This window comes from Dama dama, chromosome 15 (genome assembly GCF_033118175.1).
Source record: "Dama dama isolate Ldn47 chromosome 15, ASM3311817v1, whole genome shotgun sequence".
Classification (NCBI taxonomy): Eukaryota; Metazoa; Chordata; class Mammalia; order Artiodactyla; family Cervidae; genus Dama; species Dama dama.
The window spans coordinates 79093325-79121047 of record NC_083695.1 but is presented as its reverse complement, the minus strand read 5'-3'; the positions used below and the strand labels follow the sequence as shown (position 1 = coordinate 79121047).

Genomic DNA, 27723 nt, shown 5'->3' with positions numbered 1-27723 from the left:
GACGTCCAGATGGTGCGGATTCTGGGTTAGAGGCCAGTGTGGCCAACCTCTAGCCCTTGAAGTTTCTGGGGAATATCAGGTTTGCTACCCACAAAGAGGGTTGGAAGAACTCTCCAGAATCACAGCCAGGAATGACCCTTGGCAGTACTTTCGCAGCACTGAGAATCTATAAGTCCCCTCTCCAAGTGTTTGACAGAATATTTCACAGGTTACACCAAGGGTGTCCAGCCCACAATTAGCCACTTCTCAAATGGGGTGTGAACTGACTGTGTCTCAATTGCTTAATTGATGGCATCCCCATCAATGACAACCTACCACACCATAGGGGTGCTGTTCCTCTGCTGTATGTGCCTTGTTAGAGGGTATTTTTGTATAGATCCCTTGGAAGTGTGCATCAATTTGTGCTGTTTTTCCTGAAATGTCTGTTGCATATTTTGTGTTTTGTTTGTTTCAATTTGGGCTGTACCCCGTAGCTTGCTGGATCTTAGTTCCCCAACCAGGGATCGAACCCTGGACTCCTACGGAATTTCCCTGTTGTGTATTTTGAATACGCTCAATTTCATGGAGGGAAAGTCTTCCTGAGATTCTATATAGCGATAGAACCTCTTCAATTGTAAAACTAAGACAATTTCAGTCTTTGAGGATTAAAGATAAGCACATTGCTTGGCATAAAAAAAAAAAGCCCCACAATAAGTGGTAATTATCACAATTATTATCACAGAAAAAGAAGTGTAAGCAGTTGTTAAAGGCTACGAGAACAGGTTTATTTTCATATTTTTCTTCCCAGAGATTTGAACTGTTCAGGTCTGTTTGCATTCTTTTTGGTCTGTGCTGATATCAACACATTATTTAAAGAGTGTTAGAAAAGTTAATCCAAGAGAAACATACGCTTCGAGTCACTGACCTCTTTATATGACACCTTTTTCATTAATTATTACCTTTCAGTGATAGTACTGAGGTCAGTTTCTTTTCTCTCTGATGGCTTATGTGAGTTTGGGGATAAAAAGTGGTTTCGAACCCTTCTAGCCAAGGAGCCAAAGAGCCTCTCCTTTTAAACTTTCAAGACAAAAGCAAAAACAAACAAACAAACAAACCTTTTAAAGGCTAGTAAAGTTGATAGGTTAGAACCAGTTCCCAGACTAGCTTGGGAGAGACATGATCTGAGTAAGTTGTTTCCTTACTCATAAGGTGGAATAATAAAAACACTTATCTCTTAGGGCTATTGTGGAAGGTTTTTAAAAATCCACTAATATAAAGGGCTTAGCCCATGCCTGGTACATAGAAGTGCTCTACAATTGGTTACCATAATCACGCTACTATCAGTAACCATAAAACTCCCATAGAAGAGTCAGGGCATTGGTGCAGGGAATGGTTATTGATAGATATTGATGGAGAACACTAGGGGTAACCAAGGCCCCACTTACCCCCAACACCCCCCCTCTTTGCACGTACATGGCGTGATTCTATTTCTTTTTTTCCATTTCAGGAAATTACTTTGTACTTGAAAATAGTCACTAAGCTGAGCCTTTTGTGAAATATGTGTTTAAAAAATGTGGTGGTGACATCTGGGGTTATCAGTCTTTTTATTTGTGGAGACAAAGGTCATATCAGACTTTAGCAATTGTGTATTTTCTGGGCCCACATACTATGGAAGGCTCCTTTATCCCCTTAGTGCCCCATGCATGGTAAAGAAAGCAATTTATTTTATTTTATTTCAGTCTTTCTTTTCATGAGATGGAGCAAACAGCCTGTGTTATTCTGAAAGGATGTTAAAAAGCAAAATTATTCCCAGAAATTTCTAGTTTATTTAACAGTTGTGGATAAACACAAACCGGGTGTCATTCTGCCACACGGACCCCCCCCCCCCCTACACCATCTACTGCTGATTTCATCAGCTGTGTGAAGCATTCTCAATACTTCTTCTTTTGCTATTGGTAGATAATATTTCTGATTCTACTCAATTTAAAATAGATGAAAGAAAGAGAGAGGGAGAAAGAAAGAAAGAATGAAAGGAGGGAGGGAGGGAGGGAGGGAGGAGGAGAGGGAGGAAGAAAGGCTTACGCAGGGACTGGCTCCAAGAATCTGAGATGTCCTGAGTTAAATCCCTTTCTCTGTAAGTGAGACAACTGGTGACCTGGGGCCACACTGTCCCCTCAGCAGCCCATTCGTGTCACAGATGCGCTGCACAGCGTCAGGGCAGCTGCAAGGCATGCTGGGAGTGTGGGGTGGGCTTTACTGGGGCCAGAGGATGGGGGGTAAGGTGGAAGTAGGGGAGCGCAGGGTCCTATTGAGGTCGGTCGGTCCTCAGGCTTCCAGGAGTCTTGAGAGCTAAAGGTGAGCTTTCAGAAGGCCACTTTTTAAAACCAAGATTTTGGATTCCTTCAAAAAGTGGACTTTTAATAACCCTGGATCCTCAGGGAAGGTAGAAAGATATGACAGGAGGGTAAAAAAAGATAATACTGTATCATTTTTCCTTTCATTTATAAAATCTTCTTATGAAGATTAATGTTCTTTCTGCTGTTAGTATTATTAAGCTTGAGCCCAGTCTACTGCACAGTGGTTTTTCTGCCTTGAGAATGGACAACATCTGCTGCACTGACTTGTTGATTCATACAGTCTATACACTGAAATACAAACCATCCAAAAGCTCATGACTTCTACAATGAGGACCAGCTACGTAACACTCCTCTCCTCATCCCATGTTCTAGGAGGTATTCATGAAGAATGACTGCTTATAATTTATTTCCTATCATATTTTCTTCATGTATACAACTTTGACTCCTTAGGGATCATGAGGATCTTTTATGCGGGTATCACTCGGGAAAGAAGGCAGCTTCTCTCTTGGAAGAGCAGTTTGGCTCTGCTCTGTCTTCCTTCAGCAACATTTAATGAGGGCCTACTGCATGCCTTGTTCTAGGTAAGCTCGATGGAGGCAGACGCTGGAGGAAGACAGGTTCAAACAACACAAGAGCAGGCTGAGCAAGGCCATTTTGGGTTTTACTGCTGATTCTTCTCACTATCTTAGATGAAGGCCCAATTTTTGCTTGGATGTTTCATTTCCAAACTTTCGAGGACTAATAGGTACTTAGTCGTTCAGTTGTGTCCAACTCTTTGCGACCCCATGGACTATGTAACCCACCAGGCTCCTCTGCCCATGGGAATTCTCCAGGCAAGAACACTGGAGTGTGTTGCCGTTTCCTTATGGAGTCCTATTAATGACAAGCCGCATGCAACTTATCTAACGTGTACTCAACAGCACCCAAAATGGTTTACGCCCTGTTCAATGAGACCAGTCGACCAACCATGTGTTTAGATGTTGTGGCAAGGGGAAATCACTATATTTTTAAATGTTTACTCTCAATTTTTACGCTTACAACATCACAGGATAACAGCATACAGTTCATGGACTGGCATCAGGAGTAGCTCTAGACCAAAGAATGAAAAATGTTCAGTGAAGCAACTGAAAGCCTGCACCCTGATTCCTGTTGTGTGCTTTTCCGTCTAGACTTGTGCCCCACTGCCATGTTCTGCAGCCTCCAACAAGCCAGTCAAAGCAGGACCTGGTCTGTGAAAATAAATTCAACTCCAAGATAGTCTGAAGGCCTTGAAGACCATGAAATTGTCTATAAAATTTTATGTGTATGTGCATTTTTCTAGCGAGAAGGATGTTCTCCCATAAGTTTTCATCTTATGTTCAAATGTGTATGTGGACATACCCAGTGGTATGTGGAAAAATGCTAGAACTTCTCAACACTTTTTCATTACCCAGCAATTCTAGTTAAAATTTTTAACATGCACTCACTTGTGATTCCCAGGGAAACACATACACCTGAGGGGTGTTTGTTTTCATGAAGCTTCCCCTGACCTGATGACTGGGTTGACCATTTCCAAGGTGTTTCAAAGCACTGCTCATCTGGGTTAAGAAAGAGACGAGATTCGTCTACCAAAGTCTTGGATAGCAACAGGAGGTTAACTTCACAAATTAAATAAAAATTAGTCTGTGAAAAGAATAAAACTATTCTTTAGCAGTAGGAAGGTGTTCTTCACGCTGGCATCTTAGACGCTCGAAGATGAGTGAAGCATCCGACTTAGACGGGAAGGATGGACAGACTGAGAGAGAAGGTCGGGTCTGGGAGGAGGAGAGGTGAGCATAGGCTGCTCTAAGTGTGTGGGAGGCGGGGAGTATCCAGGTGGAGCCAGATGACCACAAGGTGCTGGAATAATGAGATATCTAGGAAGATGGGGTTGCCATTCCAACACAAATATAACCATTTTAAGAACGAATCTACCCCTAGTGCCCAGATTGTGGCCTTTACATGCATAGAAAGGGACCGGGATTCCTTGTAGAAACAGTTGATTCCAGATTCAGGCCAGGAGCCTGGGGTACCTTAACCTGCCAGAAAATACTAGAGGAATTACATTCAAAGGTGACTGGAGGCCTCTAGAAGGTGTTCCCATTGATGAGAGATGGGCTCTTTGAATATCAAAGAGTATGACTACAGTGGACTGATGCATATGAAACAGATGAAGCCTTAAGTGTTTAAACAGTATTCAACAACAAACAAATCTTATAGGTCACTTTTGGAGGTTGCTGGAGCAATTCAGCATTCTGAAAACTGATAAATCAATGGAAAGAGGCTTTTATGCCTGCTTCTCTTGTACAAACTGTATTTCAGAGTAAGCCAACAGTTGATGATGATAAGTTCTTCTATTAATATATAGAATAATAGCTAATACATGCAGAAAGAATGGCAGAATTGAGAATCTCCATTTTGTAACCTCTAATGGATGTAGATAGTGATTATTAAGTAACTGAAACTGTTAACAGGTAGATAGACAACTTCATAATGGATGAATCAGGCTGGCCACATCTGAACCCACTATCAATCTTGACATCAATAAAGGTTATTGTGCCTCCTGATGTGATACAACTGGACCTTAATTTCATCAAGTCTTCAGAGCTAACCACTAATTTACAGGAAGTACAGAGGAGAGAGGAACACATCAAACAGTACAATGAGGATGCAATAGGTCAAATATATAATGTGGACATTTCTACAGGACAATGATCTGGTTTCTTCAACAAAAATAAATGCTATAAAAACAGGAGCAATATCTGTAATAGATTGAAAGAGGCTTAAAGCTAGGTCGGTCAAATGCAACAGGTGCATCTTGTTTGGATCCTGATTCAAACAGCCCAGTTATTTGTGGATGTTTGTAACACAACTTAACCTGACCAGGGCATGCAATCATTAAAACTGCTAGTTGTGATAAGGGTATTGCAGTGAAGTTTTTGAAAAGTTGTTCTGCGTGTACTACAGCTACATGCTATTAATAAAATATGTACAGTTAAAAGCAGATTATCTCGAATTTGCTTTAAAATACTCTGGGAAAACAAAAGAGAAAGGGAAGAAAAACAAAACGAGAATGGCTAAATGTTGGTAATTGTGAAAGATGGGTGTTGGGAGATGGGGGTCCACTACACTATTTTTTTCTGTATGGGTTATATAAATTCTGTATGTGTTATATAAATTTCTGTGAGAAAAGGTTATTTATTTATTTTTTAAGAGAGAGACTCTCCCAGAAAATAAAGCAAGTTATGACAGGCAAGCTGATGAAAAACACAACCCTTATCTATCGAGACTTTGAATTCATGCCCACCACACTTGCCGGAGCCCTAGGGTCTGCGGAGGCCCAGCACAGGTCACACAAGGGAGTTCAGTCTTCCTGGCCTCTGCAGAACTGGGTAACTAGATGCCTGGGAACTCATGGGGAGGCAGCAATTGCGCTGAGTCCACAATCCCCAAGAGAGGTTGGGGCAGCTGTCTGATTGGTGGGAGGGGATGGAGGCTTTCAGGATCTACTCTGGGAGAGGCAAGGAAGAGAACTCCAGCCATTGCCTAGCATCCTCTTTAACCTCATTCCCAGAGCAAATCCAAAATGAGTACCCACGGAACCATGCCATCTGGGATTCTATAATGCACCACTGGCAATATGCCATGGCAAGCAACCCTCAGAACTGTAGATGACTGGCATATTTGAGGCCACACACATCTTTTCTCCAGCTCTCTGTCTATCCTCTTGTATGTTATTAATGCATTTAAAGAACTGTAATAAATTTGGATTTGGAAGGGGTTTAGTTAAAGGTAATAACACCATACTTGATACAAAAATGACCTATTGGGACCTGTAATATCTCCATGCCAGCTTTTTTCAATTAAGTGACCACAACTAGCAAACAACTATTAACATGGGGACTTTGTGGGCTACAAAGATATGCAGTGTCTGCAATGGTGAGCCACAAAATGCTTATAGGAGAAAAGGGAGAAAAAAAAAACAGTTTCTCACATAAGTTCTTGAGACAAAGATGTTATTCAGCTTTACAATCCTTTGAGCTCCTCCTAGGAATATTCCACCAATCTCTACAATTGCAGTTGGAGGCTGTCTCGATGGAAACTGTATGCTAGAGAACCTGTAATATCCATGAAATGTCTACACTTGTCCTCAACCCGAGAGAGTCAGGGACTCTTGCTACTGTACCCTCAATGACTAGAGCCACCTTAGTTATTTCTTCAACTGAAAATTAAACAGAAACTAGGCCTAATTGTGCACTTTAATTTTTCTCTGAGGCTGTCCCACACACCCTAATTGTATTTACTTTTTTGCACGATTAGCCACGGATGCTGGAGTTTGGAGCTGCTGCTTCCTATTGAATAGCAACCATGCTTTCTGGACCGTAGGTCCCACGGTTCAGCAGGGTGGCGGTTGGAAATGAGATTACCCAGAGGATTCGGGAGGTCAGCCTCCCATACACAGTGCTTCATGGCCCTCCCAGTTATCCAGCAGGGACCCAGTACCACCCTTCAGCCCAGGCTCCTGGCTGGCAGAGCTCTGACCTATTCTTCATGCAGAATAAAGAGCTGGAGAGAGCTGTGGGAGGTTGCCTGGCTCAAGCTTCAGCTTCTTGCAAAAAACTTGATGCAAAACATTCCACTTCATTGGAAAGTTCTGAATCTGAGGGAGTACACTCTTGCTAGAGTAGCTGAAAAGAGTCTTTAGTTTTCAAGTAAGGTCAGTCCTGTTTGCAGCCTTGTACGGAACAGACTGTTTTCTCAATAGAAGCTTAGCTCCTATGCCAGGAGCATTACTGCTACAGCTACTACTAGTAACAGCAGCAAAACAACGATGATGATGACGATTATAATGTCATAATATGTCAAGCTTTTATTTTCTTTCAGGTCTTTATCTTAGTTTTCATCATATGGGTAGCACTGTAATCTCCATTTACAAATTAAGAAACTGAGGTACAGAGACATGAAAATAACCTGCCGAAAGTCACAGAACTAGTAAGTGGAAAAAAGTCAGGCTTTCTGGCTCTAGAGCAGTGGTGTGAACTACTGTGAGATGCTGCCTCTAGCCACATGAGCCATGTTAGTTTTGACTAATTTAGCCACATTAGCTAAAACTTACAAGCTTTGGTTCTGAATGGATTATCTGAGTTCCAAAAGAGTGGCCAAAATGACAAAGCAAATGTCTGGAGTTTGCTGAGTTTATGCTTACACTGGAGTAGTTCATCTTAACTCTGGTTTCACAGAAGAATCATCTGGACAGCTGTTAAAAAACACTGACGCTGGGAACCCATCCTTAAGAGATTTAGATTCATGTGGTCTGGGGTATAGCCTGGTCATCGGTGTGTTTAAAAAACTCCCCAGGTGATTCTCAGGTGCAGCCAGGGCTAGGAATCACTGGCTGAAGACTGCCAAATGTGCTTCTGAACAGCTTTGCAAAATAAAAAATGCAACCGACACTGCTGCACATTTTCTCTTCCTCTCCGATAGTCACAAAGGACAACATCACATTAAAGGCTCATATTTAAGCTTATTTGAATATGGGACCTTTGTTGTGCAGAGTGCCTATAAACATAGATGGGAAGTGCTGTTCTGTTTGGCAACTAGTAATTCAAGCTGATGAATTTGGTTACTCTCTGTTAAACAGAAAACTCTGTACAGACAGGAGTTTTTCAGAGTCAGTTTCTTTCTTCAGTAAGGATACAAAGGACTCCTTAAAGCAGCTTATTCTCTTAAGTAACAACAAAGATCCACAATCTCATAGTTGGAAGGGACCGTGAGTGCCTCCCCATTTCTCTCGACAACAATATCACACACACACACACACACACACACACACACACAATGCAGAAATCCCTCTTAGAGCATCCTCCCAGATGGTCATCCAGCTCTAGCTTGAACAGTTCAATGACAAGAGACCTCACTCCTTCACAAGACAACACATTTCATTGTTGGGCAGATCAAGTCTTCTTTATGTGGCCTCAAAATTGCCTCCCTAGAACTTCTACTTGTTCAGAGCTCTGTTGTTGTCTGGAATAATGGCATAAAGTCTCCTCTTCTTTCAAATGGGTGTACTTCAGCACATCATTAAGGCGCAGCATGGTACACTGGAGGGAACACAGGCCTACACAGGAGCCAAAAGACTTGCATCTGATACGTAGCTCTGACCGAGACATTATGACTATAGCAACTAATCCACGTCCTTCAGGCCTTAGTGCCATCATAAATGACAAACCCATAAAAACAAGGACAATGAAAAACTTAACTGCATAATTGTAAACAGCAAATCAAAAGTGTAAGTCAAACGCTTTGTAATTGAATGGTGCGTATGTGCTCAGTTGCTCAGTTATGTCTGACTCTTTGCGACCCCATAGATTGGAGCCTGCCAGGTTCTTTGGTCCATGGGATTTCCCAGGCAAGAATGCTGGAGTGGGTTACCATTTCCTTCTTCGGGGGATCTTCCCAACCCAGAGACTGAACCTGTATCTCCTGCATTGGCAGGTGGATTCTTTACCACCTGGGAGCTCTTTGAAATTGAAAAGAACTCTAGAAATATGTTATTATATTAGTAGATCTTCTAATGTACTACATATATTGTATATACATAATATTTTTATATTCAAATAATTCTTCTGTGACTTGAAACTTAGATTTTATTTTCAAAGTCAGGTATATTAGTGCTGCGAAATAACTACATCAATGATGGTAAATTATGCTCCATGATGCCACCTATCGGTTACTTGTGTTAGTGATTCAAAATTACTTGTGTCAGTAAAAGGCTCGCAAGATGGCATGGGTAACAATGTGCCAATGCTGTCTTTTTGTAAAGACTGGAGGAAACAAAACTATGAACTTGGAATCAGAAGGTCTGGGTTATAGTCTGTCACTTACTATGTAGGCACCATTCAACAAGTTAGCTAACCTGCTCCCTTACACATAATGGGACAGAAAAATAATATCAATCTTACACATGCTACTATGAGGGTAAAATAAAATAGTATGTGTTAAGTACCCAACAATAAATATTGTGGATTCTAATTGCAGAGCACTTCATCATCATTATTATTTTTTTTTTATTAATCACTGAGAACCCATTTGAAAAATGCATTATTTTCTCTACATTAAGTAGAGACATTTGGTTCTCTGGATTCCACCTGAATAGAGTTCTAAGTCTATCATTAATTCTGTATGATCCACATATTTCAGTTTTTAGGCTCTCAGTTACCTAATTTGTAAAATGAGTTAATTGGACAAACAGATCTTTAAGCCATTTTCTAGGTATGACTCTGGGACCATGAAGATCTGACATATTGCTAATCAAACTGAACATAGTTTCAGAAGTAAACTGATTCCTGACAGCAGTTCAATTCTTGTATAATCCAAAGATACTACAATTGTAAAAACAATGTCTTCAATTTTAAATCTGTTTTGAAAATTACTCCCTTTAGAAAGATATATTTGTTTCCAACTTAGTTTTGCCAGCCACATTCCTAAGGTGAGGTAACAGAATTTTAAAATACTCAATTGAAACAGATATCTCTCCAAAGAAGAAATACAAATGGCCAATAAATACCTAAAAAAAATGCTCAACATCTTAGCCACACCAGGAAATGCAAGTCAAAACCACAAAGAGACAGTACCTCACATCCACTGGGATAATTATAATCAAAAAGACAGACAATAACAAGTGTTGGCGAGGATGTGAAGGAATTGGAACCCCGGTACATTGCTGGTGGAAATATAAAACAGTCCAGTTACTTTAGAAAACAGTTTGGCACTTTTTCAAAAGTTAAACATAGAGTTACCATATGACCCAGCAGTTCTACTCCTAAGCATACAGCCAGCAGAAATGAAAACATATGTCCAAACAAAAACTTGATGTGACTGTTTATAGAAGTGTTAGTTATAATAGCCAAAAAAAGTAGAAACAACGTAAATGTCCACCAATTAATAAATGGATAAATAAAATTTGTAATATCCATACAGGAGAATATTAGTAGGCAACAAAAAGATGTGAAGTACTAATACAGGCTACAACAGATCAAACTTGAAAACCTTATGCTAAGTGAAAGAAGCCAGGAACGAAAGATCACATATTACATGATTTCATTTATACGAAATGTCCAGAATAGGCAAACTCATAGAGACAGAAAGTTGATTAGTGGTTGTAAGGGGCTAGTGGGAATTGGGGAGTGACTGCTAATGGGTACCAGATTTCGTTTTGGGGTGATGAAAATGTTCTAAAATTGACTGCGGTGATGGCTGCACAACTTGGTGAATATACTAAAAACCATTCAATCGTACACTTTAAATGGGTGAATTGTAGACTATGTAAACTGTATCTTAAAGCTGTTAAAAACTCAATAGAAGCCCATGATCTTTAAATTATAAGGATCAAAGATCAATTCAATTTAAATTAAAGTGCAAAGAACACGTGTGTTTGTATAATAGTATTCCATGTGGATAATTGCTTTATATGTTCAACTGCTTTAAGCCCATTTTTGCATTTGGATCATTTTTCAAGGCAGAGCTGAAATTTAAGGAAGTAAATTGAATAAACAAGGCTATAGCAGCACACAAAATGTATTTCTTTTATTTTATGCTACCCAGGATTGACTCAGCGGTGTAAAATGCCATTTAAAAAAAGAATGATGAAATTTGAATGAGAAAATGTATTTCATCGTGGAAGATAAAAGTCCTCCCTTCTCTACAGTGAATACAGGTAATTTCAGAAGCAGCAGCTCCTAATTATTCACTGTTGAAACGCTAAAAAAAGGTTCATATTGAAAACAGTGACCTCCAGTTTGCTCTGTGAATGAAGGCAGACACAAATTCTTTTCCCTAGAATCCTGGTTGATAACTGAGTCGGGAAAGCTTGCATTTCTTCATTACAGTGCAGTCGACTGTTCATTTAAATAACAACGACCTGCATAAAAGTCACAAAAGCATTAGCTAGCAATTCCACTGTGTTGAAATGCATTATTAGTACTAACAATGCCAAACAGAGTAAATGAATGACTGTCTTCTTATTTTCAGCATTATTCCTGATTACTTAGCTTTATGAAAGGCTAGCATTATTATTACTGGTGTATTCAACACCTTGGTCAACACTAGTTGCTTTGATAACTCTTGAACTAGAAGGGATTTTAAAATAGAGCTATATTCTTTTCTAGGTTATACAAGGGTGAAAAATCCCCTCCAACCCAGTGCTCATATATCATATATTTTTAACAGAAAACATTAGAAGAATCCAAGTTCTGTTCACTATGTATGTGTAAAAACTAAAAGTCCTCATATAAAATAGCATACTTGCAACAGTACTTATTTAAAAATGTAAAATTTACATCAATAGTTTAACTTTACATCAGAAGATTTCCTACCAAGAATAGGCTCACGTTTTTTAAAGTTCCTTAAGCCCAAAGTCTGAACCTTTTTTAAAAAAACTTTTTTCTTTTTTTTGCTCCCTGAAACATCCAGTACTTCAGAAAATGCTACTGACCAACCTGTCATGAGCGCCATCAGTACACCCAGTGAATGGCAAATAAGGAGAGACCGGAAATCATTCACTCCTGAGGCTCTAGTTTGCTGTAGTAACATAAAAAGGAGCCTCTTAGAGAAAGAGACGAACAATATTTGGATTTAACTGTCCCTGATTAGAAAGAATGAAATGATGCCATTTGCAGCAACATGGATGGTCCTAGAGATTATCATACTAAGTAAAGTTAAGTCAGAAAGAGAAAGACAAATGCCATTTGATATCACTTATATGTGGAATCTAGAATATGACACAAATGAACCGTTTATGAAACAGACACACAGACATAGAGAACAAAGTTGTGGGTGCCAAGGTGGGTGGAAGGAAGGGTGGGAAGGGATGGATTGGGAGTTTGGGATTAGCAGACGCAAAGTATTCTACATAGAGTGGATAAACAACAAGGTCCTACTATATACCATGAGGAACTATATTCAATATCATATAATAAACCATAATGGAAAAGAATATAAAAGATATACATGTATAACTGAATTGCTTCACTGTACCCAAGAAACCAACACAACATTGTAAATAAATTATACTTCAATAAAAAATAAATTAAAAAAAACCCTGCCCAATTGAAGTATAGCATCTTTGAAGATGGGGCAGTAGGACAAATGCTTATAAAGTGTTATCATTTTGAGAGGAATGCCATACACTAGATACACTAGAGTGACTGACTCTCATGTAGACAATGCAAGTATTTTGGTTCATGTGTGTGCACTGAAGGCTTCGATCTTGGCGTGGCAAGGGAACAAGAAAGCTTTTGGGCAACAGCATGATAAGTAAATTACTGATAATATTTAAGTAATTTAAAGGATTGCATGGCACAGAGAAATGTTTTGAAGGGTGTGTGGCACATTATATTTTCTAACCCTGGCTACAAAATATTTCTATCTCATTGATTTTCCCCAACCATACCACTCCTGCATCAGGAGGTAGGGGTCTCTGTACCTTCCCATGGAAACTTGGTGGGCCCTTGTGACTGTCTTGAGGAATAAAATGCAGCGGGGTGACACTGTGTGACTTCCTAAGTCAGTGCTCATTCAAGTCGTGTCCGACTCTTTGAGACCCCATGGACTGTAGCCCGCTAGGCTCCTTTGTCCACGGAATTTTCCAGGCAAAGATACTGGAGTGGGTTGCCATTTCTTCCTCCAGGGGATTTCCCAAACCAGGAATCAAATCCATGTCTCTTGTGTCTCCTGAACTGGCAGGAAGATTCCTTACCACTGAGCCACGTTCCTAGACCAGGGTGATAAAGGTCATGCAGCCTTGCTCTTAAACTCATCTTTGGGGGTCTGAGGTGGCAAGCCTGAGGCTGCCACGCTGTGAAGAAGCCCAGACTAGCTCACGTAGACAGTCTACATGGAAAAACCTTCAGGCTGATTAACAGATAACAGGAGAATGTCCTAGCCAGTCTCCAGCTACTCCTCCATCCTCTCTTCCCAACTATTTCAGCTACAGGCTCCACCTGAAGACAGCCTCACGGGAGATGCTGAGCCGGAACGGCCAGCCAAGCTGCTCCTCAATTCCTGACCCACAGGAATCTTGAGAGATGACAACTGTTATTCTAAGCCGTTACATTTTGGTTCATTACACAGAAATACAACCAGAAGGGGAGGGCAGGAGACCTGAAAGGAGACTCGTATCATAAATAATACCGAGGGCATAGGGCATTTGGAGCCAAGGATTTCAAATCATAACCTCTTGACAACGCAGATAAAAGTAATGGAGAAAGATTCCTTCTAACTCTAAATGAAGTAATATCCCAACTCACTCATGATTTGGAGCTTAAGCTTCTCAGAAGTAGGTCCCTGACCCCCTTTCATGGAATCTCCGGATTTTCCATACAGAGGCGCTTAAGGCATCAAGGGGCAGGAGGGAACTTGCTCTGAAGCTGCATTTGTGTGGCAAGGGCTGTCCGCTTACTCAGGCAGTGGTGGCAAGGGGCTCGTGAGATGGTAAGGAAGTTCTGGGCCCTCCAAGGTACCCATTGATCCTGCTTTACCTTTTCCACTATTCAATAAAACCAGAAAGCCTGTTGTTTCTGAGCACAAGATATCATTTTAATTCCTCCAAGTCTCTGTTTTCTCTTCTTTGGTTAACCCACATTCACTCTGCAGAATTCAGACCAGGCATCGCCAACTCCAGAAAGCCCAACAGAGCAAAGAACTCCTTGTGTACCTCTATTGTCCTATTTAAATTTATAATTATACTCCTGTGTAGGTATGTATTCTCACCATGCTAAGACAGAGATATCAACAGCTTAGATGTGTATCTGGTACTGCCTAAGGCCTGCCTTGTCCTAGTAGCTGGTGCTCAACAAGTGTTGGTGGAGATGAACGTGTAAAGACACGTTGGCTTCATAGAAAGTATCTGGTGACACTGTCACCATGTTTTTGAAACATCCCATACTGTTCCCTAATCTCAACCGGAAATCTCTCTCTGTGCCGTGAACTCCCAGGGGAACACTTCATCTGAATTTCTCTCATGGCCCTTTCCCTCACCTTGGACCCTCATTCTTCCTCATTCTCCCACCTGGCCTATCTCTGTACCTTGGACCACACTTAGTGGATTCCTCTAAGATCGCCCCTTCCGGATGGTCCACTGCATGGAGGCAGGTGCCTGGGCCAACTCCCATCCTGAGCACTGAGAGCAGCACTTCACATGCTAGAGGTGGGCTGGGACAAGCAGTGTGTCTTCCCTGTCTCAGGACACTCACAAAGCCATTATTGATGATTCTGAAATCTCTTCCCTGGGGTTAGCGACTCTGCCTCCAACAAGCCTGTAAATGCACGCATCTTAGATATGTTCAACAGGTGATATCAAGATGCGCTCAGATGATTTAAGGACAACCTGCCAAAGTTCTCAGAAGCTTACTGTGCCCTTGAAGTAGTTCATCCTCAGGAGCAGGAGCTTTTCATCTACCCAGCAGGTGTGTGTCATCAAACAAATATCACAAAGTGTCTTCCAGCCAGGAACAAGTATCTGGCAGGGAAACAGAAATGTATACAGACTCACTGACTACAGGTCTAGGGGTCTAGACAGAGAGCATGAGATATTTTTTCTTAAAATATGGAAACCAATATTTTTTATTAACAGAGGGTTTCAGCCCCACTATTTATGTCCCCCTGTCCAGTCATCTGTCCCATCCACTAATCCTAATTTTATAATTTCATTTGCAAAGATTTTCACACAGAAGCTTCCTGAAATGTGGCATCATGAAAACATACGGAACACATTTTCCATAAAATGCTGTGTTTTAAAAAAGAATCATAATGATAGGGAGGCTAATTTGGTTTACTTGGGATTATCTGTCAAGCCCTCCCTGCCTTTTTAGCATTTAAATTAGCCATTAGTATATATCGTCCTTCTTTTTGTTGGGAGATTCAAGAGATACTGTGGCTCAGCTGGTAAAGAATCCACCTGCAATGTGGGAGACCTGGGTTTGATCCCTGGGTTGGGAAGATCCCCTGGAGAAGGGAAAGGTTACCCACTCCAGTATTCTGGCACCTGGAGAATTCCATGAACTGTATAGTCCATGGGTTGCAAAGAGTTGGACACGACTGGGCAACTTTCACTTTTCACTTTCAAGACATATTAAAAATTTGCAGTTGTTCATTTTTGTAAGATTAGGGAGAACTAACAATATGGTACAATTTGTTCTTGAATATTCTTGATCCTACCCCATCATTACATGCTAAATTACTAAGTATCATTGAACCCAAAAGGTTAAAAAAAAATTATAAAAAAAAAATACATGCCTGGGGTTTAATCCTTTAAAATCATGGGTACATCTTTTAAACTTTAAAGTCATGGGCACATCTTAAAAGAGTAAACATTTAAAGTCAAATGTGGATGTGTTTTGGATTTAATTTTATGCACGTTACTTATAATTCCCAACATCAAAGATAATTCTGAGAGAACCGTGTAAACAGTGCACATCATGTGAGGCTGAAAAAGTCGGCTCAAATGAATTGTGTAGATCAATACAATTTTTTACTCACATGAAGGATATCCACTAATATAATGGTGCATTTTGTTAGATCAGTGTTTTCTGACCTCACAGTGTTTGCCAGATACTCAGATACCATTTTCCTGACTTTATTGCACATGAACACCACCTAAGCTAGTATTTACTTAACTGTTTTCTGTATGTCGAGTTGAAATTGGCCTTTTAAAGAAAAAAAATTCACCTCCTCTCAAGCAATAATTACAGTAAAATCACAAGTTTGATGGCTATTTAAATTTGTTCTTTTGGACAAAAACTGGGCCAAAAAGTAAAAGCTGCCCTGCTCAGAAGAGGCATGAAAAGCGGCTGATCCTTTCATTTGATAAATATTTATTCAGCAGCTACTATGTGCCAAACCCTCTTGCAGATGCTAGGGTTACAGCAGCAAGCAAAGCAAAGTTCCTGCTCTCATGGAGCTTACTTTCTGTAGATGTAAAGAGATGCTAATAAGCCAAGAAGTATATAATGCAATTCCAGGGAGTGATATGTACTACGAAGACAAGTGAAGCAGGGGAAAGACACAGAATGAAGAATTTGGTCAGAGATCCAACACAGCATGAAAAACAGTGGGCTGTCCAAAGCAGAGGTAAAAGTCCAGAGTAATAATAATAACTATTATTATTATTAATAGTAATAATATTAACTGTCACTAGTGGTCTAGTGGTTAAAACTCCTTGTTCCCAATGCAGGAGGCATAGGTTTGATCCCTGGTTGGGGATCTGAGAGTCCATATGCCACCTGGTGTGACCAAAAAAAAAAAAAAAATCACAGTATTAACAGTTTTTATTTCTACTCCTATAAAACTTGGTCATGTCCCTAGTCTTGTGTGATTTTCCTTCCTCAGACTGCTCTTCCAGGAGACCAGCTCTCATGGGCTGTTTTCACTGGGGATTACATTTATGGGACAGATTGAACCAGATGGGGTCACAGTGAGGAGAATCAGACCATCAGAAGTGACCAAAAGTGCTGGGGTGGGAGGAATGGAGGGAAAGAGTTGGGCACCAAGGGACGTGGAGAGCGCCAAAGACTTCTGCCATTTTTGCCTCTGGTCTTATGGTAGCAACCTCTTGGGAAATCACTTTATATGCCAACTTTGGCATACGAACATGTGTTGTTCAGGGCTACTGGAGCATTTTCCCTCCATTTAAGGTGAAACGAGCTGGTAAATAGGCTTAGATATTTTCTTTTTTTTTTCATTTATTTTTATTAGTTGGAGGCTAATTACTTTACAATATTGTAGTGGTTTTTGCCATACATTGACATGAATCAGCCATGGATATTTTCTTAAAACTCTGACTCTTAGCTTATTGCAGAAAACATCACTGATACTCTAAATTAAAACATATTAACAGAAGCATAGTCTGATCAGTAAACAGACGTTTCACTTTGACCACATGTAGTTACTTAGGTTCCTTGAAGGCTGACTGCAGGATGAGAACCCAGCTGGTATCAGGTTTCAGACAAGGAGAGCTGAGCTCTTAAGGCTGATGGACGTGACTGGCTGCAATCCTGGCTGAGACTTGATAGTTGTGTGACTTTGACCAAGTGACTGAACTTTGCTAAGCCTCAGTTTCCTCATCTGTAAAAGAAAATAATAATGCCTCCCTTACAGGTTTGCTCTGAGGGTGAAATGAGATAATGATTATACAGCACTTAGCATTTCGGTGCTCTTCAAATAAATGGCAATTAAGACGACAACAGCAATCATGACAATAATGATGATTAAGAAATCATACGCGAGGTGCTCCAGTTATGAGGCTGAGAAGGAAAGTCCCGGTTTCTAGATTCCTAAGAGGCTTAAGTAGTGAGTGAGGACTAGTGCTCTACTGGGCTGGTCAGTGCCGCACAGTGGTCAGAGAGAGAGAAAGGGGCTTGAGAGGGAGGGGCTATCCATGTGGACCAGGAGCCCAGCCTCCAAACCCAGAGGTTCTGAATGGGATGGGCAGTGAGGGCCATTCCAGGTGAAGTCAGGTAGATAGGGAAACATGGAAAGAGGCTCCTGGAGGTAGGACATGAGTCCTGTGTCAGGAACAGGAGATAGGTGTTAAATGGAAATCCTGAGTTGACTAGAAGGTGTATCTTGCAATCTAGGCCTGGTTGTAGAGGCCTCTTCATCTTAGATGCACCTTTTGCTCCACTGAAGTTTACAGCTGCTCAACATCTGTCGCTCCAAATTTAAAAACCACAACAGGAGAGCACATCCTGATGGTCTGAATCCATTAAATATGCACGCAGCACAACGAGATGCTATGCAGTCACAATGCCCTGACCCGACACCAGCCTCCATTAGCAGCAGAAGCAAACTGGTTCATGTTTGGGGTGGTGGAGGCGTGGAAGTGAAATATGAGTGGAAAACTGGGGTGGGGCAAGCCTGTCCTGATGCCAGATTTTCTTTACAGGCCAAGTGTTGCACGAAGCACAGCTTCTTTAGGAGGGGACGTGCCTCTCTCCTCAGTTTCTCCTCTCCCCCATTTTTTTTTTCCTTTTTTCCCCTTTGGATTATACCTTTGGTTGGATTTATATCATTTAGTCCACAGATATTGAGTCCTACGGTGGGTCTAGCAGACAAATTATTAAGAAGATGAACATTTCCAGGAAGACTTTGATTTTTGTTACTCCGCAGTCTGTGAGCTTTTACCAAAAATACATGTTGCTTCTGTATTGGTCCCATCAAAGGAAATATGCAAGAATACATTTAAGTTACTGACTGACCAGCTGAATATAACATAACACCCCACCACTTTCTGACTGGTGGTTTAGGTCAAGAACAGAGAAGCAGCCTGAGAACCAGGAGATTTAGGTTTGGTTACTAATTTGGTGACTCATTCAAATGTTGAAGGAATAGTGAGGGGCTTGTGTTCCCTACTCTAGACTTATCTTACTGGGCAGCTGGGAGGATTGATGAAGTGAGGCTTATAAGTGATTGCTACTTCCGTGAAAGTAAATATCAGAAATATCTTCAGCTGGAGAATGGACACAGAATTGATGAGGATAAAGAGGGACAAGGATTAACACAGAGAACCACACAGGCATCTGGATAGTAGGAAGGACTGAGATGACGCCTACTGTGTGAGTTTCTCAGAAACTGTAGCCTCGATCTCTGTGAAGAATGCATTTTCTGTTGTCCCAGAGGACAGCCTATGAGCTGTGAACAACATGGCAGAGAATAACTGACTGAAACAGTCATCTCTTTGCTGCCTTATTCCCCACAGGATCTGAGGTGGTTTACACAAACCACACCAGTTGTGTGTGGAAGGTCACTGGTCTTGGACTTCGCTTGGCCGCTTACTCACTGTATGGCCCGAGAGTAACCTTGAAGCTCACCAGACTGGTGGACAGTGCATGTAGGAGTGATTTACCAAGAAGAATTTGCTCTAGAAATCAGGGGTGATTATTATTCATAGCAGGAAAGCTTTTCGTTTAATACGTTAAATAAAACATGGTAAACAAACATAACTATGAGATTAAAAAAAGCACAAAGTTTGACCTACACTGACATGGACCCCAAACCTTAACAGTAGGACGTTTTTCTCACAGTAAGCAAAGCCATGATCTGGTCCTAAAAAACAGTACATTTGTTAAACTGAAAATGCTCTAAATTACTCCTTGGTAAGGGCTATTCTGCACAATCTGATGATTTGGGATTTCATCAACTTAATGTCACTAGATATGCCTTATAATTAGGATAAAATATTTGAAAAGTTTTAAAAATGAGGTTATTCATTAGCTCATTGATTTTTCCTACAGATTGGGAACCTGAATTTAAATGATACCCAAAAATATAACAAGGTACACTCAAAGAGAGAAGAACTCGTTGTGAGTCCTTAAATGGAATGCAGTAGTTTAAAACGCTATTACTATTCAGATTCTCTGAGAACATTAAAACTGCCCATTAAATGAAAATCTAATAATTGGCCTTACTGAATTGTGACATTTTGTAACCTGTTCTGGAATGCAGAAAATTGTGGAAGAGTTCTTTTGAGGCAGAATTTGATTTGCAGTGTAATATTATTCCAAAACCAAGGTCCCCGTTTTCATACACACAGAAGAACAACAATGCAGACTGACTGACAAAGCTGAGGAAAGTTCTGGAGACAGAGCTAAAGTGCAGGGCTCAAGGCTCTTCACGTTAAGTTACATTACTGATCTGGAAAAAATAACCAACAGGCAATGGCATGCGCTGAGAGTGAACCTCAACTTGGAACTGACCTCTCTCTTCAGGTATTGCTGCCGCTGCTAAGTCGCTTCAGTCGTGTCCGACTCTGCGCGACCCCATAGACGGCAGCCCACCAGGCTCCCCCGTCCCTGGGATCCTCCAGGCAAGAACACTGGAGTGGGATGCCATTTCCTTCTCCAATGCATGAAAGTGAAAAGTGAAAGTGAAGTCGCTCAGTCGTGTCCGCCTCTTCGCGACCCCATGGACTGCAGCCTACCAGGCTCCTCCGTCCATGGGATTTTCCAGGCAAAAGTACTGGAGTGGGCTGCCATTGCCTTCTCCGCTTCAGGTATTGCTTAATGACATAACTAAGATAGGTCATTCCATGCTTTTATATAAGCCACCAGCGATTTCCAAACTTACTTCACAATATCATTAAATAAATAAAATTTAAGGACGTTAACTGCGGGGAGAATTGGTAGCTTGAAGTCAGGGGTTAAAAATTCTCATAGGCCTATAGTTACTGAGCACTTTCTATGTGTAGGTATCTGTGTCCAGTGTTTTCAAGAGTCATATATGAGATGTATATGGTATGATCAGGAATGATGGGGGATCCTCTCATCTACCTGCCTGCTCCCCTCCTCCAAGATTAATTTCAAATAAAACTTACTAGAGAAATTTGAGGGCCAACAGCCCATGGTTTAGAAACCATGAAAGTGAAAGTGTTATTGTTCAGTTGTGTCCGACTCTTTGCAACCCCATGAACTATATAGCCTGCCAGGCTCCTCTGTCCATGGGATTCTCCAGGCAAGAATACTGGAGTGGGTATTCATTCCCTCCTCCAGGGGATCTTCCTGACCGAGGGACTGAACCCGGATCTCCTGCAATGCCAGCAGATTTTTTTTACCATCTGAACCTCCAGGGACACCCTTGGGGACAGCACAAACTTGCTAGCTCTGGATTTCTACCCACAAACTCAGAATTGCTGTTTGCATTTCCATGAGAGAAACTGTAAGAAACATTAAACTGCTAAATGGGATAGACTACAAAATGAATAAATAAATATAAATATATATATATACACATACACACACAACATAATTTTTGTATAAATGAGATGAATAGCACTTATTGGTGCATTCGACCATCAAAAACTAGGCCACTGAATAGTGGAAATATTTTAAATATGCCATGTCATGCAAAATTTTCTTTAATTCTTACTTGGAATACTCAGGGACTTTTCTGGCAAAAGTACTGTGCAATGCTTTGATCAGTATGCAGAATACATCCTTTAGACCTTATCTTATAACTGGTAAGGAAAATAACCAAAACAAAGAATCCTATCAAAGAGGTAGTTGACATGACATAAAACATTAGAGATGAGTGTTTGCATTTTTATCACTTTCAGGAAAATAGTCCTCTCTATAAGGAATGCACAGGGTCTAACTTGAAAAAAAATGAGGCATTAACACAAATATTCTCAAGCTCACATTTACTCTCGTAATCAATGTAACTTGTTTACCTAGACCTGTTACTCAACTTATTTAAATACATCCAAGCATAAACTATGGATTTTGCATATCAGACTATGGCAGAGGCCCAGTCTTTCAAAAAATACAAATGTTTCTAGATCCTTTTGTATGTCGGCAAACCCATAGTAAGACACATACCCTACACACACACTACAGAACTATTTTAATTTGTATGTGAGATTACGTATTTTATAAACCCAGCTTAACACAGTGGAAGGATAGATCTGTTATATGAGAGAGAATGGCTCTTCATGTTTAACCTCTTGAAGAAAGAATTGTCTTCATGGGCAAGAAAGAAAAAAAAAACTTTCTTTGGGGCAAAGAATGTTATCAACCTTTTACTTAAATAAAGTTCGCTGGGAACAGAGTAGAAAAATTCCATCAAACACTTAATAAAGTGCAGGCAGTATTACAGCAGCTAATTCTGATCTGATGTTTTACAGCTGACAGTAGAAAAAATGAAAAGGCAAAAATGTGAACCAAACACACTTTTATAAGCTAAATCTGAGACAAATAATTCTGGCAGATTTTATATTCTTTATGTTAAAATACAGCATCTACCAAATGAGGATGACAACTTAACATTTTTTATTTGGAGTAACAGTAAACTACAGATGGGTTTCTAAAACTTAAAGTACCAATAATATATTCCATTGTTTGTAGGTAAAATATGTATGGGCTTCCCAGGTGGCTCAGTGTAAAGAACCTGCCTGCTAACGCAAGATATGCGGGTTTGATCCCGGGGTTGGGAAGATCCCCTGGAGAAGGAAATGGCAACCCACTCCAGTATTCCTGCCTGGGAAAATCCCATGGACAGAGGAGCCTGGTGGGCTATTGTCCACTGGGTTGTAAAGAGTTGGACACAATTGAGTGACTAAACAATACCACCAAAAATATGCACAAAAAAGGCAGGGAAAATCCATTCTCAAGTGTTAGCAATGGTACAGTTCAGACAATGAGTTTTATTTTATATGTCCTTTATACCTTCTGGAAGTGTCAAGATATGCAACAATAAATAGGAAATCAATATTTTAAAATTAATATTTTAAAAATATGTAGGTTCTTCCCTATTTTTGTATTATAAATATTTCAATAAACTCACCATTTTTTAAATATAAGAAACCTATAGGAAAGATAACAAAACCAAAATCTTCTGAAGTCTATTTTAAGCAAGTGGGAACAATAGAGCAAACAGTGCCTTGTGTACGGGATAAACATTTCTGACGTTCTAAAGAAATGCTAGGCGCTGGTCTATGCTTCTGGGGCAGCAGAGAGGGTTTGGGTATGGATGCTGCATGAAAGCAGAGGTGAAGTTAGGCTATTCTGAAAACCCATGAAAGATGGAGAAGCAGTGGCTTGGTATCACAAGTCCAGGTTTCTTTAGAGCTTATCAGTTGTAAAGGCACAATTATAGTTCAGAGTGAAAAAAGCCGAATGCATCAGTAGTATAGTGGGGGGAAGTCCTGGAGGGAAAGAGGAGGGAGAAACGCTTCCAAGTTTGGGTCTGACATGCACACACTGCTATATTTAAAAGAGATAACCAACAAGAATGTACTGTTAAAAAAGATGATTTTAAAAATCCCTTCATGAAGGCCAATATATGTGAAAAGCTCTCTCTCTTCCACTTAAACCAGAGAGCGTCTCCCTTCAATTCGAACGACAAAATATTGAAAGTACAGAGACCAAAGTCGGTAAGACTAAGAGCTCTCTACCAACTAAAACAGGCAGGAATGGCAGAGGCTCAATGGTTCTTTAATTAGCACACGGTGATTAATTTAACCCATGGAACCACTGTCTCCTGTTACTGCTAATTTTGTTTTTGAAGTCAAATGAGACAAAGTAGCTGAGGAGTAATTAAAAGCGTCCAGTCTCTTCATCCCTGCAGCTATGTGGACTGAACAGCCCTCCGCTGCTGAGGTGTTCTGAGATGTTCTCAGGGGGTGGTGACTTCACATTAAAAACCCTAATATGAAAAAAAAAAAGAATGAAAAAAAAAAAAAAAAAAACCCTAATATGAATGGGCCTGTGAGCTGCCCTTCTCCTAAGGAGACACGGGAGAGAAGAGTATAATTTGTAATTATTTTCAAATATTGTCTAAGAAGGGCTTCCCCGGTGGCTGAGCTGGTAAAGAATCTGCCTGCAATGTGGGAGACCTGGGTTCGATCCCTGGTTTGGGAAGATCCCCTGGAGAGGGAAAGGCTAACCACTCCAGTATGCTGGCCTGGAGAATTCCATGGATGGTATAGACCATGGGGTCACAAAGAGTCGGACATAACTGAGCGACTTTCAATTTCACTTTCACTGTCTGAGAAAGTGCGGATGGTCTGTTAAATAGAACTGTGATGGAAAGAAATGCCAGACTATATTCGTGATGCCCTGCCTAACAAGAAAAGCAGTAGAAAGAAGACTGAGGCATACAGGTAGACCTAATTCGGAGGCTTCACAGATATTATCTTTTTTTACAATTTGAAGATCTGTGGCAAAAAAGTCTATTGGTACCATTTTCCAACAGCATTTACTCACTTCATTCATGTTTGTGTCCCATTTTGGCAATTCCTGCGATATTTCAAGCTTTTTCATTATTTTTATATTTGTTAGGGAGAACTGTATTAGTGATCTTTGCAGTTACTATTATGACTTGCTGAAGGCTCAGATGATGGTTAGCAAGTTTAAGCAATAAAGCATTTTTAAATTAAGTATGTACATTTTTTAAACATATGATGCTAATGTGAACTGAAGAGACTACAGAATAGTGCAAATGTAATTTTTAAAAAGTTGGCTTAAAGCTCAACATTCAGAACACTAAGATCATGGCATCTTGTCCTATCACTTCATGGCAAATAGATGGGGATACAGTGGAAACAGTGTCAGACTTTATTTTTGGGGGCTCCAAAAATCACTGCAGACGGTGATTGCAGCCATGTAATTAAAAGACGCTTACTCCTTGGAAGGAAAGTTATGACCAACCTAGATAGCATATTAAAAAGCAGAGATGTTACTTTGCCAACAAAGGTCTGTCTGGTCAAGGCTATGGTTTTTCCAGTGGTCATGTATGGATGTGAGAGTTGGACTGTGGGGAAAGCTGAGCACCAAAGAATTGATGCTTTTGAACTATGGTGTTGAAGAAGACTCTTGAGAGTCCCCTGGACTGCAAGGAGATCCAACCAGTCCATCCTAAAGGAGATCAGTCCTGAGTGTTCATTGGACGGACTGATGCTGAAGCTGAAACTCCAACACTTTGGCCACCTCATGAGAAGAGTTGACTCATTGGAAAAGACCCTGATGCTGGGAGGGATTGGGGGCAGGAGGAGAAGGGGATGACAGAGGATGAGATGGCTGGATGGCATCACCAACTCGATGGGCACGAGTCTGAGTCAACTCCGGGAGTTGGTGATGGACAGGGAGGCCTGGCGTGCTGCGATTCATGGGGTCACAAAGAGTTGGACATGACTGAGCGACTGAACTGAACTGAATTGAACTGAATTTTTATATGCACTGGGAAACCAAAAAATTCATGTGAGTCTCTTTATTGTGGTGGTCTAGAACCAAACCTACATTATCTCTGAGGTCTGCCTGTATTTGGGGGCAGTAGTAGTTTCAAAACTTGGGGTCGGGGGGGAACCCTTATTTTTTCAGAGAAAACTTTTTTCACAGGACCATAGACATCCCCAACAGATGACCAGATTACTGTGGAGCTGCTCCAGATAGGAGTCCTGCCTGTCTGGTCTTCTCTTCCTCCTTGGCAACCTTCAGGTACATAAACAAAATTTTAGGATTCCTTGGAACACAACTGGAGAATCACTATTTCAGAACATGCCTGCGGGGTACTGAGCACTGGCTCATTCCATACACTTTTGGATCCCTTCTAAAAGCTATCTTTGACTGTGAAGACTAGAAACTAAGAACTGCATTTTCGGGATTCTCTTGCAACCAGTTTTCAGACATTGCTTAGCTTCTGCAAGGCAGATGCCTGTGCAAGACTTGGCAAGGGGATGTGAGCAATGAGGAACTTGCATGGGAGGTAACAGGCACTTCTCTAAGAGAGTGTGTGTGTAGGGGAGGGGCTTGCATTTGGCTCTTCTGGGAAAGTTCTGGAAAGGACTATGGAATCGGGTTCCTGTATCCTGGGTGCCACTCGGTGTGAGACTGCAGCAGTCAGCAGTCCCAGGAGAGTCTGACTGGTCTCTTCTGCTGGCCTGTAGCATTCAAAGGACTTTACCATTTTCCCCAAGAACTCTATACACACTCTAACGAAACTCTTGTCATTTAAATTAGATAGAAATTCTGTCCTCCTGAATCTAAGAATGCTAAACAAGACAGCATCAGAAAAGAGACCTTAATTATCTCATTGACTCATATGAAGTATCTTCCACATCACCCAGGTTTGTGTCCCTACTGAACCTAGAACTATTTTTATCACACAGATACTGAATAAACATTAGTTAAATCATACCACTATAAGCACAGCATTATGCTGGATTATTTAATCATCATTCAGCTACTTATTAGATTTCGAGACAAGGTCTAGATAATGTAGGTAGGACACACCTCAATAAGCAAGGAGTTGAACCATTATAATTTTTAACTATGCTCAATTTCTCATCATTTGGAGGGGAACAGAAACAAGTCAAATGCTGTCTTTTTAAAGATATAACAGAGAGACAGATAGGAATGTAGAATTATTAAGGTGACTGACAACGAATCTGAATTTGATCACAGTAGAATGACATGCTTAAATTTCTATGTCTTGTCAAAAAATAACAAGAAAAAAGAAAAAGAAAAAATGGGTCCTTTAATCTCTAAAAATAATACATGGTCAGCACGGTATCTCACACACACACACACACACAAATATAAGTGTTATCTAAGTTTTTGATTACAGATAGCTAGTTTTCTTCATTTTAGAAAAGACTATGTGAAAGGACTTCCCTTTTCTATGTTTTATACACAAACTGTTTCATTTTCCGAAAGTGGTTAGACAAAGGGTCAGATGATAACTTTAAATATTTAAACTGGTCAATGACAGTCAAGTAGTCAAGAAGTTCTCTAGTTTACTGTTAAATATGCATTGCCTTAGAGGTAACCTTAGTACCTGGCACAGCTTCCTAATGAGTTATTAGTTATGAAACTATGAAGTAATTTTGAATTTTAAATAAGACTGGAGAATAAACTTGGGTACAGCAAATTAAAAGCACCATAATTATGCAATATCATGAGATGTTTTAGATAGTCACACTATGCATATATCAAAAATACATTAATAAACTGAACATATTAATAAAAAGCCAAGTCTGGCCCTTCAAGACCTCAACACTAATTGGAAAGGATTTTGACAGAACATCTTGAATAACATTCATTATATCAGTTTTGGCAAGCTACTTTTCAGTTACCTAAATGATGATTATTTCTACATTCCACAGTGCATCTATCAAAATCCAAGATCTGAAAAATATCATTAGTGGGGATGAGTGAAGTAGTAGCTGTTCAAATGGGACAACCTGAATTTGCATTCATTAGTGTAAGGTAGGTGACATGTGTGGGGTGTTTTATTTCTGAAATACTATGTATATACTGTTCACTTAAAATATATCATACATTTACATGTTGTACATTAATTATATATGTGTATGTATGTGGTCAGTTGCTGAGTCGGGTCTGACACTTTGTGACCCCACAGACTGTAGCCTGCCCGGATCCTCTGTCCATGGGATTCTCCAGGTCAGAATACTGGCGTGGGTTGCCATTCTCTCCGCCAGGGGATCTCCCAGACTCAGGGGTTGAACCCAGGTCTCTTGTGTCTCCTGCACTGGCGGGTGGATTCTTCACCACTAGTGCCACCTGGGAAGCCATGTAATTACAGAAATTATGCATTATATTCCAAATTCTAGCTCTCTTTTTAAGGTCATGCCTTAGAATCACTCTAAAAATGCTTCTCAAAGTGTGATAACTTAAGTGGATTTAATTATTAAAGAAAACGTTTCACGGCAAGGGCAGATTAACCTCACAATGAAACACACACACACACACACACATCCAGTAGTAGATTCTACTGGTGAAAAGTGCAACAGGTATAATTTTGCCTATAATAATTGACTCCTGTAACCAAGACATAGATTTATCCATCTTTTCTTTGTCACTGG

At 40.4% G+C, this 27723-nt stretch overlaps 1 protein-coding gene across 11 annotated transcripts in view; it reads right to left on the bottom strand.

Annotated features, from left to right (window-relative positions):
- VTI1A (vesicle transport through interaction with t-SNAREs 1A) overlaps positions 1–27723 on the bottom strand; it is a 368978-nt gene that overhangs the window by 87759 nt on the left and 253496 nt on the right. Inside the window, exon 9 of one of the 11 annotated variants that reach the window (XR_009696149.1) lies at positions 14764–14871. The exons of 7 other annotated variants lie outside the window; for them this stretch is intronic. Coding sequence is in view for 2 of the 4 variants with exons in the window: in XM_061162655.1 (XP_061018638.1) it covers positions 17455–17474 (20 nt within the window). In the remaining 2 variants the exon portion in view is untranslated. Of the gene's footprint in view, positions 1–14763; positions 14872–17094; positions 17475–27723 lie in introns of those variants that run through there. 3 more of the 11 variants (XM_061162655.1, XM_061162661.1, XM_061162660.1) reach the window with 3 other exon arrangements.